Source organism: Macrotis lagotis, chromosome 3 (genome assembly GCF_037893015.1).
Source record: "Macrotis lagotis isolate mMagLag1 chromosome 3, bilby.v1.9.chrom.fasta, whole genome shotgun sequence".
Taxonomy (NCBI): Eukaryota; Metazoa; Chordata; class Mammalia; order Peramelemorphia; family Peramelidae; genus Macrotis; species Macrotis lagotis.
In genome coordinates this window covers 303218624-303233766 of record NC_133660.1, presented here as the reverse complement: position 1 = coordinate 303233766, position 15143 = coordinate 303218624, and the positions used below count along the sequence as shown (strand labels likewise).

The 15143-nt window shown below is 34.7% G+C and overlaps 1 protein-coding gene and 1 long non-coding RNA gene across 2 annotated transcripts in view; one reads left to right on the top strand and one right to left on the bottom strand.

The window, feature by feature from the left end:
* The window catches only part of LOC141519064 (uncharacterized), a 222306-nt gene that overhangs the window by 194862 nt on the left and 12301 nt on the right, over positions 1–15143 (bottom strand). The gene's annotated exons all lie outside the window — the stretch shown is intronic.
* LOC141517193 (olfactory receptor 4C11-like) lies at positions 1051–1974 on the top strand. Its single transcript, XM_074228042.1, has one exon. It carries the CDS (start codon positions 1051–1053, stop codon positions 1972–1974), a length of 924 nt encoding a protein of 307 aa, XP_074084143.1.

Sequence of the window (15143 nt, the reverse complement as noted above, 5' to 3'; positions counted from 1 at the left end):
AAATCAATTATATTAAAACTAGAAAGGGTTGTTTTACTTGATATAAATTGATATGATAAAAAAGATATGGTTTTGCAATCTATCTTTGAGGTTTACTTTCCAAAGGCAAGCCATTTATATCTTTCCAGGTGTCAATTGATGTAAAATAAGCAATTTGGATTAGATGACTGCTAATGCTTCTCATTACTCTAAATTCAGTTTTTCCTGTTCTGGGGTAACTAAAAGACTAATACAAGAAAGAAGCACGAAAAATGACAGAACTATTATAAAGAAGGGTTGTGATCATGAGCAAAGCATAAAAAGATGAGGACTGTGTCAGATTAAGATTTACTAAAATAAATATGTGAATTTTTGATTTTGGAAAAGAAGACAAAGAGGGTACAATAGCTAACCATTAGCTGATAATAGTTGAAGGGCTGTCATATGGAAGAAGCACATTTTGTTGCTTTTTCTTTTGTTTTACATCTGTTTTGTCTAGTATGGAACTATAAGAAATTGATTTTAAGTTACTAAGAATAGAAATTAATGAAAATGAAAACTTTCTCACTTTAGAGTCATTCTTTCCATGGGTAGTATTCACTTGCGAACAGGAAGTCACATTGTGTAAAAACAGCTTCCTATTTACCTTGGGTGATTGTCTATGAAATCCATTTAAGTTCTAAGATTCTCTAAAATGAAGTTCATGTTAAGAACAATATGATTCCTTATGCTATATTTCCTTATACAGGGCACCAAAAGACAGATTTTTGTTAACTTTAATAATGATGCAAGTAAGTTTCACAGACTTTGGGAAACAAATCCTAAATATGGACTAATAGAACTACAAGATTCTCAATCACAAAGCACAAGAAGCACAGCTGGTTTTTTTCACTAGATTCGAAGAGTAACAGTTTGTACAGGTTTTCAAGAGTTCAAGTAATGCAGTATTAAAAGTGGAGACAGAGAATCTTTTTTGCTTCCAGCTTACACAAAATATCTCATCATATTTCTTTCTGTATGTACTGAGTATATTTCACCTGTCTCCAACTCATTTACACAGACATTATTGAAATGAAAAATAACGTGACTGAATTTCTTCTTGTTGGACTGACTGAAGACCCCACAAGGGAGAAAATAGTTTTTGTCATCATCTTGATTTTCTACATTGCCACAATTTGGGGCAACCTGCTTATCATTGTCACCATTAACAATAGTCCCACACTTGGGTCCCCCATGTACTTCTTTCTAACCTATTTGTCTTTTTCTGATGCTTGTTTATCCACTACCACAGCCCCAAGACTTGTAGTAGACAGTCTGCGCAAGAGGAAGTCTATTTCCTTTGATGAGTGCATGATCCAGCTATTTACAGGACATTTCTTTGGCTGCATGGAGATTCTGGTACTCATCTTGATGGCCTATGACCGTTATGCAGCTATCTGTAAACCTCTGCACTATATGACAATTATGAGTAGGAAAGTATGTAGGATATTAGTGGAATTAGCCTGGTTGGGGTCATTTATACATTCCATGGCCCAGCTCATCATTGCTTTGAATTTACCCTTCTGTGGTTCCAATATAGTCAACCACTACTTCTGTGATTTGCAACCCTTGATGAAATTGGCCTGTACTGACACATATGTATTGAATCTCTTGGTTGTTTTTAATAGTGGTGCCATCTGCATGGTGAGTTTTATATTGCTAATGATCTCCTATATCGTTATCTTATATTCCCTGAGAAATCAGAGTAGAGAGGGGAGGTACAAAGCTCTTTCCACCTGTAGCTCTCACTTCATTGTTGTCCTCATCTTCTTTGGGCCCTGTATATTCATATATACCAGGCCACTGACAACTTTTCCTGTGGATAAATTGGTGGCTGTGTTTTATGCCATTGGAACCCCTTTGCTTAACCCTTTGATATATACACTGAGGAATAAAGAAGTTAAAACTGCTATGAGGAAACTGTGGAGCAGTAAAAAATCCTTACACAAAACATAATGTGCATAGACGCCAACACATTTTTTCTTTCCAATTGATATTTTATTTTTCCAATTACATGCTATGAACATTTTTCATCATTCAAGCACATACATATACATATTTTAAAATTCCATCATTTCCTTCCCCTCCCTTCCCATCCCCATCCCCTCAGCAGCAAATACTGTATACACACTCATTTGTCTTTAACATGTTTACAGATTAGTTATTTTCTGTATGTGTGGAATTAGGATTAAGCTAAAAGAAAGAAAAACATGATTTCTTCAAGGAAGTCTTTCTGGGCTGGGACCAATTCATATTCTCCTCAGAAGTGCTAGATCTCTTTGCTTTAGAATCTGTTTCTTCTAAGTATTTCTCCATGGGGCCCCGTTTTTGGTGACTTTTCTTCATCTTCTTACAATCTTGGGGGGTGGGAGCTGGCTCTTTGTTCATTTGGCTCAGTAATTCCAAGAGCTGGCTAGTAAGGAGGCATTGGTTACTTTCTCTGGAGTGTTTGCCACCCTCAGCAGCAGGGTCTGCATTGACCTGGGACACTGGGCTGGGTCCTGGGGGAGGGAGTTAATCTCTCTTTCAGTTGAGTGAACTCTGTTGCCCACACCTGAGTCTGAGGGGGTGGGGGGTTGTTTATTGTTTGTTCTGGGGAGAGGGCTCTGCTGAAAGTGTGGAGCTCAGGTCCCAGACCCAGCTGGTCATTTTCCAGGCCTGCTCTTAAACTCTATGTGCTGGAACTCGCCCTCCCATAGCCCCCCCCCCCCCCTTAAGGATTCTGCGGCTAAAGGTAGCTCTTGCACCTGCCACACACCAAAGCCTCTGTGGCTTCCCCCAGTCCTCTGGCTTCCCTCAGCCGCTGTCCCTATGCTGGCTTTCTGGTCTGTGCTCCTGGTTCACTCAAGGTCCCCTGAGACAGAACTTACTGATAGGTGTTCTCCTAGCTTCTCTTTCTGTGTTTTGTTGATTGAATTTCTGTTAAGAAGTTTTTGGTTTGTTTGTTTGTTTTTTGTTTGTTTGTTTTTTGCAAATTCAAGGGGTTAAGTGGCTTGCCCAAGGCCACACAGCTAGGTAATTATTAAGTGTCTGAGGCTGGATTTGAACTCAGGTACTCCTGACTCCAAGGTCAGTGCTCTATACACTGTACCACCTAGCTGCCCCCCCCCGCCAAGAGGTTTCCTTCATGTTATTTTTTGAGGGGAATCAGGCATACTTAACACTACACCTGTCTTGGAATTATGCCCAATGGGCAACAAAAATGTGCATATCCTTTGTATCTGATCCAGCAATACCACTACTTGGTCTATGCCCTGAAGATGATGAAAAAGGGTAAAAACATCACTTGTACAAAAATATTCATAGCAGTCCTGTTTGTGGTGGCAAAGAATTGGAAATCAAGTAAATGTCCTTCAATTGGGGAAATGGCTTAACAAACTGTGGTGTATGTATGTCATGGAACACTATTGTCCTATTAGAAACCAGGAGGGATGGGAATTCAAGGAAGCCTGGAGGGATTTCCATGAACTGTTGTTGAGTGACATGAGCAAAACCAGAAGAACACTGTTCACCCTAACAGTAACATGGGGGTGATAATCAACCATAATGGACTTGCTCATTCCATCAGTGCAACAATCAAGGACAATTTGGGGCTGTCTGCAATGGAGAATACCATGGGTACCCAGAGAAAGTACTGTGGAGTTTCAACAAAGACCAAAGACTATTATCTTCAATTTAGGGGAAAAAACTGCTATCTTATTATTTAATTTTGATATCTCTTATACTTTTATTTTTCTTCCTTAAATATATAATTTCTCTCTCATCACATTCAACTTAGATCAGTGTATACCATGGAAACAATGTAAAGACTAACAGATTGACTTCTGTGGGGGTGGGGTGGGGGGGAGGGAAGCAAGAATAGGGGAAAAAATTGTAAACTCAAAATAAATAAAATCTTTCTTAAAAAAAATGAGGTAGGAAAGACAACCATAAGTGAAATTTTTTTTTAAAGTGTATGTAGTGTTAATTCAGATTCTGTAGTTTTTGTTTTGTTTTGCTTTTCTTCCTGTGGAAGTGGTTAGTATTGTCCATAGAAGGTCTCCTAGGGTTGTCCTAGCTCTCTGAGAGGAGCTGTATCCATCAAGGTTGATCAGCTCACAGTGTTAATGTTCTCTTGGTTCTGCTCCCTTAGCTCAGCATTAGTTCCTGTACTTTATCCCATGCTTCTCTAGAAGGGTTTAATACATTGCCTGACATACTAGGTTTTTAATTAATGTTTGAAAACGATTAAATTTCAAAGAATTCTATGAAATGTATACTTGCTGGGTCATTCAAAAGACACCTTCCAAGACTTTCATAAATGAGACATTTATCTCAGAAACAATGTCATAAATGAATTTATTTGTAATGTTTATGGAAGGCAGAAAAAAGTACACTGAATTTGCAATTCACCGAATTGCTAACCCAGTCAAAGACTGGTAACTAGGGAAGACTTGTGCCAATTGACTAGGGAAATTTGCTCCTTGTAAACTGAAGTAAAATGAATTAAAACCTCAAACATCCTGTAGAGGGTGGCCTTTTATTTTCCTGGTGTCTGAGTCATTTGCTAAGTTTCTAAACTTTAGTGCAATCTCTATAAGTAAAAGAATGACTTTGTCCTTTAAATTTTCATTTTGGATCAGAATATAAATAAGTCTGAGAGAATAGAGCACTAACTTTTAGTGTAAGAGGGAAGGGAAAAATGTTCTTTTTTTAATGAAATTTTAAGAACAAAGGTAAGTCCCTCATCTAGTATCATTTCTGGGTTTTCAGGGAAGAAGCATATTAGCATGGTAATCCAAAGAATTTCATAAATTTCCCATTAGCTATAAACAATTCTCTGATTTTTTTAAACTGTTTTTTTTTTCTATTTGAGAACATTAGGTGGATTGTGGCGGGCTGGTTGAGAATAGTGAATTTTTTCTGAGGAGATTGCATGCTGCAATACAGACCTTCAACTTTTCTAAAATTTATAATCTTAAAGAATTTCATCTGGAACTAAAGCTTTAAGTGATTTGTCTTCCTAGGATGATTTAGGAAACGTAACAGAAATGGGACTTCAACAAAAACTGTATGTGAATACAAAGGCAGATCTCTAACCACTGCAGCACAGGATAGTTTTAGCAAATGTTACAGCAGACTCATTTAGAAGCTCCAAGTGCTAAGCTGAGCACCCAAAACAGGATAGGACCTCAATAAATGCTTTTTTAAATTGATTGTATCTTCCAAGGGAAGTAGATGACAGGTGAAGTTTGGAAGTGAATTCCCATGAATGGATTCCAGAATTGGAAATATGAAAATATATGACATACATTCTTAAGGTAATAACTAGAAAGTACATTTAAGGTTTATGATCTTGGGGATACATTTTTCTACTTCAAGTTGTTTACTTTTTTCTAAGTTTCTTGTTTCCCTTGCCCTTCATGGGACAGTGAATCTTCCATAAGGAACAAGTAAAATTAAGCCAAGGTTATCAATGTTGCCTTTCCAGAATCCTCCCCAAAAGTTCAGAATGCTCAGTTATAAAAACACTAAGAGGTCTTCAAGATCCAATTAAGAAAGATTTAAGAAAGGCTAGTGGGTGATCCAATAATTTTTGAAAACTTTGGAGCTTTTATTCTTGCTAAACCAAAGATGACTATCTTTGGTTTAGACTTTTAAGGAGATGGGAACAAGCAACAGAATACAATCATGAGCTAAAGACTATCTAGTAGCCAAGATTGTAGATTTGTTCAAAGGACAAGAGGTTTGGAATTCTAGGAAACAGGCTAAATCTAACTCAACCTCTGACACCTGTATGACCCTGGGGAATTAATTCATTCCCAAGTTTCTTCATATATAAAATCAAGCATTTGGATAACTAGTTTTCAGTTGTGAATTCCTATCGGCACTCAATTCTTTCTCTTTTCATTCTCAAGCATTGTACTTTATTTGATCAAGTCACTATTTTTACCTCCATTATAGTTATAAGCAAACCAAAAATGAATAGCATAGCTAAACATTGTTGGAGGCAGACTTTGAAGTCTTCCTATCTTCTAACCAAACACTATTCATAGAGCAGCCACCATAATCAACTCTTTGCCCCATCCCCATCAATGCTTCTACGGTTACTTTACATTCTACAAAACACTCTGGATGGAATGATGACATGAAGACAAGACATTGGCTATCAATTGCAAGAACAAGCTGATAACATTTAGGAGGGAGTTTTAATATCAACCTGATGAGATCAACTACAATAATATAAAAAACTAACTTAAACTTTATATAATAGATAATAATTAATATTCTGTGCCTTTTCAAAGTGAACTGTTAAATCTGGTACTTAGCCATTCTGATGTTGTGAAGCATAGATTATAGAAAAAACTTTTCTCTCACCCATCAAAAACTGCTTCCCTATTATAGATAACTAATCATCTGTGCCTCAGGAGAGAAAAGGTGGATTCGGGGGAGAATTGCAGAGTTAGTTATGGATGCAAGGTGACCTCAGCTTGGGACGGTACCATTTCCTTTATCTATATCTATCTAATGAAAATATCTTGAACAGAACCTCCTTGATTTTTTTCCTCCATTTCCTCTGAACTCCAATTTTGGGAATGTCACAAGTGGAAAATTCCTGAAAGAAATATTACTGAGTGACATCCTAAATTCCTCCTTAAATATACTTCTCTCCTCTTCCCTGGTCAGTGAATTAATAGATCCACCTAATGACTTCAAGTATTTCCTAAAATCAGTAAAGATCTTTTGACTTCTTATGATTGAGGTAGAAGGAAAAGAAAAGCAATCAAAGGTGAAAGAGAAAAAAAACAAAAATGATCAATTTTTAAAATTTGTTTTTTTGGCAAGGCAATGGGGATAAGTGACTTGCCCAAGATCGCATAGTTAGGTAATTATTAAGTGTCTGAGGCTGGATTTGACCTCGGGTCCTCCTGCCTCCAGGGCCAGTGCTCTATCACCATGCCACCTAGCTGCCCATTTTGTATTCTTGAAAGATAAGAAAATACTGTGAAAGCATTTTTTTAATTGACATGAAAGCTAGTAAGTACATTGACATGTATTTATTTGATCAAGTAAATATAAACACATACATTAGATGAGGAAAAAATAGCTCCCATTTCTGAGATTTTTTTTACCAAAAAAATGGAGAAAGCATAAAAGATGTAAGAAAGAAGGAAAGATCAAAACCTCAAATGATTTTGAAGGATGGTAGTCATTTTTGATTTGGTGGTCTAATTTTAATTTGTAGCACTGCAGATTATTACCTAATCAGCAGTCTCCATGCTATTTCTACTTTTCAGTTGGACTTTTATTTACTTGCTTACAGTACTTTATGTTAAACATTTTTCAAATATGCTGAATTAAAATAATTTCTCAAATAGATAAAAATAGATAGTCTTTTAAAATTAACATCAATGGGCAGCTAGGTGGTGCAGTAGACAGAGCACCAGCCCTGGAGTCAGGAGAACCTGAATTCAAATGTGACCTCAGACGCTTAGCTGTGTGACCTTGGGCAAGTCACTTCACCCATCATCTAAAATAAAAAGAATTTTTTTAAAAATTAACATTAAATAACTTCACCCTAATATGTAGAGATCAAAATACTTTTATTCTTCACAAACCAAATAAAAAAATCTCCTGAATTATTTTTCTCTTATTTATCATGTCATCTTTATACATATATTACTTCTCCAATTTGAATCTAAGATCATAAAGGCAAATATAAAGTGTTGTAGTGCTTTGGGTCCAACACTGGCAGGAGAACTACAACATTTCATAGGTAGAAAGAAAATTGGAGATATTATAGTCTGAATCTATCATTTCATAGGAAAAAATTGATTCTGAAATATTGTCATTCATAAGTATATGCTTGCAACCACACAAAAGTGTCAATTTATTATGACTCTTCTCCAATATTATTTAAATCTAATTTTTAGTAAAATCTAATTTCTCAGTAAATAATTATCATGATATGTCACAACTTAGAGATTGGTAACTTTGCATGGGAAAGAATTTGATTGAATCTACTTGATAATTCTGTAATTACAATATAGGTGCTAATAAATCAGTGAAACTTATAAATTGATTTTTTTTAACTTCAAGAAATGTCAGTATATACAGTAATGAAATTCAGGGGGTGATTGGGATACACTCATTGCTTCAGGCTCCACATCAATGCAAAGACATACTTTAGGTTTTCGGTTTTCTGGTGAGATGTAAATCTTAGATAAAGAGCTACAATGTTTTTCATATAAAACTCAACTGGAAAGACTTCCCTAGGTTTTCTGCATTTTCTTTTCTTCTTGAAATATTTATCATTTTTTGAAAATTCCATCATCTTAAATTTCCAAAATATCCCTAATTACCTCCTACTGAGAAAGTCATTCTTTATATGAAATGACAGGGGGTGAAGGGGTAGAGACTTCTGGAAGCCAAGATGGCAAAGTAAGCATGAAATCACTGTAACTCTCACATATTCAACAAAAACCAAATGCTTTCCCCCCAAAGTCCTGTAATACCAAAACCAACAATAAGATGGAATGAAACAATCCTTTAGCTTAAAAAACTTGGAAGAACCATAAGAAAGTTTTGTTTCACAATGAAAAAGGGGGAGCAGAGTAGAGCAGTCAAAGATAGGCAAGCAGGCAGCAATGTTCAACTCAGCAAGCCAGTTGGAGATTCAGAGTCCCAGTTGATGGAGCAGACAGTTGCCAACACCAGGACCTTCCACATGCCATAAACTGAGACTCCAGAACCAACAACCACTACATGCTTCAGTGTAACCCCAAGCAAATAGGTATCCTCCCAAGGCCAGACCTCCAATAGTTCAGAGCAAACAGGCATCCACCAATACCCAGGCCACCATATGCTTCAGTGTTGTCCCAAAGAAATGCAGAAGTGCCACACAAGCTTCAGCACATACTAAAAACCACCACTAGCACATCAACTCAGCACCAGATAAACTGCCTCTAACAGCACCAGCAACTTTATATACCACTCAGTGTAGACAAGACAGGAAGGACCCTGGTGGGCCACATGACAATGGAACAGCTCAGGATCAGTAAACATCCAGGACCTGCAGTCACTGGCACAAGAAGCCTGAGAAAGTTTCTTCCAATCTAGGAGCAGATCTCAAATTTAAAAGAAAGGAAAAAGGTCAAAAAATGAGCAAAAAAAAGAAGGGAAAAAAGAAAAAGTTATTTTGACAAACAGGAAGACCAAGAAATAAATTCAATGTCAATGTCAAAACACCCATGGGAAAAACACAAAAGATAAACACAAAGTGATCTCAAGACCAGAGAGAACTCATGGAAGAGTTCAAAAAGGAGTTAAAAACTATATAAGGGAGGTAGAAGAAAAATGCAAAAAGAAAAATGAGTGATGCAACAGAATTAGAAAAATGGATCAACAACTTGGAAAACTTAAAAGTAGAAGTGACCTAATGAAAGAAGAGCTAAAAATGCTCACTGTAGAAAACTATGTCTTTAAGAATAATATTGACCAAATGGAAAAAAAAATGTACAAAATTTAGTTGTGGAAAATTAAAAGTTAGAATTGCACAAGTGGAAATTGATGCTGCTATGAGACATCAATAATCAGTCAAAGATATTTAAAAGAATGAAAACAATGTAAGAAAATGTAAAATACCTCACTGGCAAAAACTGACCTGGAAAATAAATGCAGGAAAGATAAAAACAGAATCATTGAACTAATTTAAAGTAACAAATCAAAACAAGACCTGAACAGTGTCTCTCAAAAAAGTATCAGGAAAACTTGCCTTGATGTTTGGGAACCAGAAGGCAAAATAAGAATTGAAGCAATCCTCTGATCACCTCAGTAAAGAGTATCAAATTACTGAACTATCATATCAAATATAAATATTGTATGTGGACAAAAAAGAAATAATTTGACTACCTGGGAGCATAATTACATAATTCGGCAGCTTCAGTATTAAAGGATCACAGATCATGGAGCATGACCTAGCAAAGGAGCTAGGACTACAACTAAGAATCACTTACCTGGCAAAATTAAGCACAATATATCAAGGTAGAAAACAAATAAAACTGGTCATTTGATGAAAATGGAGGATTAAAGGATTTCATAAGGAACAGACCAGAACTAGATAAAAAATTTGACCTCCATTATAAAAAATACAAGAGAAGCATAAACAAGTAAAAGAAGGGGGTAAAAAAATTTGAGTCAAAAGAACTAAAATGTTTCTATCCTTACACAGGAAGATAGTACTAATAATCCTGAAAACTGGATCACTAATTGCATAGAGGGACTATGCATAGACACAGGGTTTGGGAATGAGGGGTTTTTGAAGGAATGATATAAGGAAAAAATTAAGAGATGAGAAAGAGTACAATGGTTGTAGAAGGAAGAGAGAAGAAAAATGGGATAAATTATTTTTTCTTGAAGAGGCACAAAAGCCCTATTAAAAAGTCAAAGGGAATATGAGACAGTTGGCAATGTACATTGCATGGTCCTTACTCTCATCAGTATTGTCTCAAAAAAAAAGGGAATAAGATACACAATAAGTTGAATAAAGACATTTATAGGACTAATAAAGGGGGTGGGTTTGGGCTGATATTAGGAAGGGCAGATCAGGGCAGGTGATAGACATTAGTAAAACATTGGTAAAGTGGGAAAAGGTGAAAGAAGAATGATGACAAGCAGGAGGAAGAATAAAATGTGGAGAAATACAGAGACAGTAATCAGAAGTGTAAATGTGAATGGGATGAACTCTGCCATAAGATAGAAGCAGACAAAAGAGTGGCTCAAAAACCTTAATACTACAATATATTGTTGACAAGAAACAGTTGAAAGACACATACAGAGTAAAAGTAAGTAGTTGGAAAAGAATCTATTATGCTTCACCTGAAGTTTAAAAAAAAAAGCAGAGGTACCAATCCTGTTCTCTGACAAAATAAAAGCAAAACAGATCTAATTAAAAGAGATAAGGATCGAAATTACATCTTGCTTAAAGGTATCATGAAGAAATGTCAATACTAAACATATTTGCACCAAGTGGTATAGCATCCAAATTCTAAAAGAAGTTAAATGAGCTACAAGAAGAAATAGAGAACAAAACTAGGCTAGAGAACACCTTGGTGGTTACCTTTCAGAAGTTGATAAATGCAACCATAAAATAAATGGAAAAACATGGGGGAGGTAAGGGGGAAATTTCATGACCAAACAAGAGATAGCATAGCAAAATGTAATATAGATGACTGTGACTACATTAAATTAAAAAGCTTTTGTACAAACAAAACCAGTCATATGAAGTGCTCTGAATCACTACTGATTAGTGAAATGCAAATTTAAACAATTCTGAGATACCTCTTAACACATAAAAATTTGATTAATAGGAAAAAAGGGAAAATGATAAATTTTGGGGCAAATGTGGGAGAATTAGGACACTGTTGTGAGTCAATCCAATCATTCTGGGGAGCAATTTGAAACTATATCCAAAGGGCATACCTTATGATCCAGCAATGAAACTACTAAATTTGTATCCCAAAGATATGATAGAAAAATGAAAAGAACCGACAGATATAAAAATGTTTACAGCAGCCATCTTTGTGGAGGTAAAATATTTTAAATTAGGGGATGGCTACTAATTGAAGAATGGCTAAACAAGATGTAGTATATAGCACTAATGGAATATATACATATTTACTTATTCACAAACTTATATGTCTTTACATGCACCCAAATACATTTACATATGTATATATAAATGCACATATACATTCATATACATATATAAAAGTCTGAACTATGCTTATTTATCCTTGTTCTGTTTCTCTGAAGGTGCATATTATTTTCCTTCACAAGTACAAATCTTTCCATATTTTGCTAAATCTAGCAGCTCATTTTCTATACATAGCAATATTCCAAACTTAAAATATGTAGTTATTCTAGTCTAAAATGATATTAATTAATATGGCTGAGGTATAGTATAGTTTCCCTATTTTTCTCTTTTGAATTCTTTTGATTTTGTTTTATCATTAACTTTATTTGAAATCATGATTACTACTCCTACTTTTTCACATAATAATTTATACTCCATTATACTTCATTATTTTATTATTTTGTATCAGGGTAGATACATTTCTGTTTCCTTTTCCCTGCTAAATTTCTTTTGCCTTTTATATGGTAACTTCTCCTCTTACTACATTACCTCCATGAGATAGGTTCTGTCTTTTCTTTCACTCAAATTTTAACTTCAATCTTTATTTTATAAATGACTAGTAAATACTTAATAAATTCTTAATAAATAGTAACATATAGTAATTACTAAATAAATATTTTTTTGTGCCTCACTGATACTTGGCTGCCTTCTAATGATACTGAATCATTGATTTTTGACTTCCTTTTCCAGGATTAACTATATTTTCTTTCACACTGCTCGATTCATTGGTAATAGTGGAGGAGACTGAATACTTTTAGCTCCCTTCTCCTTTGATACTTTCCACCATTACTAAAAACAAACAAACACTTGTTAATCTGAGGTGGGTTTTGTTGGTATTCAGTTGCTTCAGTTGTATTCAACTTTCCATGTCACCTTTTGTGTTTTTCTTGGCAAGGATGCTGGAGTGGTTTGCCATTTCCTTCTTCAGTTCATTTCATAGATGAAGAAATGAAAATTAAGTGCTGTAAACTTGCCCAGTGTCACATAGCTAATAAAGATCAGAGTTCACAGTTGAATTCAGGAACTCTAGTCTTCCTGACTACTAGTTTGGTACAAAATATTCTCTAGCTGCCCAATTTGGGATTTAAATTATTCAAAATTTATGTTACAGTCAAAATCTAAATGATTGCAATCAATTGACAGTAAAATGTTCTTTCTTCAATGAGTTCAGTGACTAGTTTATAGTCTTTCTCTCCTTTCCAAAACTGCTATTATATTAGACTTCAACATATATACATATGTATATGTATGTATATATATAGATACTCCCTCAAATATTCTATCTTATCAGTAACAATCTAAGTTATAACATTGCTTCACTGTACTTCTTAGTCTTACCATAACCCATTAATTTTCCTGTTTTGAGTTTTATTGAACTCAGAAATTCTCTTTTCATCTTCATTCCTTCTGTTTGTCACCTTCAATCCTCTTCTTTATTAATATCATTTCTCTCAAAACATTTATTCCTTTACTCTTTTTCAAATCAGCAATCAACATTTCAGTGCTTGTACTCTCTGGCATTGTCATTTTTATATTCAAATATCTTCTTCCATTAGCCTACCACTAATGAGGCTATGACATTTTTGAACTTTGGAATATTCTCAACATCTACCACTTTTTCACCTTCTGAAAGGAGCTAAAGAAAGTAATAAAGCTGTGGTGCTGAGACCTGTAACAATTATCCTTTTGTTATGTAATACTACCTTCAGAGGTTAGGTGGTGCAGGGAATAGATCATTGAGCTTGGAATCAGAAAGATTCATCTTTTTTAAAGTTCAAATAAGATCTCAGATATGACTCTGGACAAGTCACTTAACTCTGTTTCTGTTTCTCATTTGTAAAATGAGCTGGAGTAGGAAATGTCAAAACACTCTAGTATCTTTGATAAAAAAAATCCCATATAAGGATACTAAGAATCAGACCAAAATTAAAAATAACTGAAACAGGAACAATCTTAGCTTCATATCCACATTAAGGTAATCCTTTTACCCCATCTTGTTAGACCTTCTTAGATTTCTCATTTGCCACAGTGATTGTTGCAAACCTTTTTTGTCTCTCTCCACAAACTACCCAAAGCACCCTAATGTGCACCCTTATAGCCAAAACCCTTGCCTAAGGAAAAAAATGATGTCTTTTGTGGATGATTCCATATTTACTCCTCTTTTTCTCATATTGCTTATGCATCTTCCCTTACTACCTTCTCATTCTTGATCATTCTGTTCTCCTAATTATCTCTCTAAATTTTCTTCATACACATCATAGTTTATCTTGGAAACAATTAAATTCCACACTCTATTCCATATATAGATATAACTTCAAAAGAATTTCCCATAACATGATTTTTACAGTATAAAAATAGAATATGAAGATAATGTTTTAGTCTTTCATTTTTAAAGAGCAACAGGAACATCATAGGATGATGTTTTGATTCATCATTCTTTTACCAAGACATCAAAGTCCAGTGGCAAGTCATAAATTAGGATGAATGACTTCAGTGCAGAATTTAGTAGATCATCATGGCATTTTTTTATGTCTGACCAAGATCTAAGCAACCCACAATGCTAATTTCAACCACATTTATGACCATTGGAACTAATTGTTCTCTTTTGCCCATTCTGCTGGTGCAAAGTCTTCAGATACTTGGGGTAAATATTCCCTTAACTAATCAAAAGATTTGAGGTCTGAAGGTTAATCTCAAAATTCATATACTGAGATGACTTTATGGGTTTTCTTGCTGTGCACAATCTAGCTTCTTAGTACTACAAATAAGAGATGGGTGAAGGTAGACATCAAGTTGGATGAACAGTCCTGAAAAGGAATTGGCTACCCTCACACCAGAGGTACTTATCCTTAATAAATACCCCAAGTTGAAATGAAACAGAAAAAAATTAGCATGGTTTCTGTTGATGAACTTCACACAAATTTGTGAAGTTCCATATACAGATATTGCTATGGATACAGACATAATGATAAGTATAGGTGATATAAAAAAAGGAAATATGTATGTATATATATATATATATATATATACTTAGATATAGAAATATAGATGAGTTTGATATAGAAATAGATGATAAAGCTGAAGATATGTTAGTCTCTCTCATGAGCTCTAATTTTGAATCACTATTAAGACAACTCAAATATCTTACAGATATCTCAAACCCATCATATCTAAAAAAAAAACCTAGTATAGTTCCCTTTCTTATTTGTTACGATGATGACTGCTTGATGATGACGGTGATGATGGTGATCTAGTTTTCTAGTTTATTCCTAAATATTTCAACAATGGAATAAAATCAGTTTTTCATAAGAGACTCCCAAATTCCATGAGCCTCAGTTTCTTCTTCTATGAAATTAGGAGACTGAACTTGAGAATTTCTAAATTTATAGTTTATTCTAATAATCTTGGTTCCCTCAAGAAATATTTAAGTTTTCTTTTTCATGCACAGAGT

Excerpts from the sequence above, each read along its gene's own strand:
- LOC141517193 (XM_074228042.1), top strand. The coding sequence starts at position 1,051 with ATGAAAAATAACGTGACTGAATTTCTTCTTGTTGGACTGACTGAAGAC.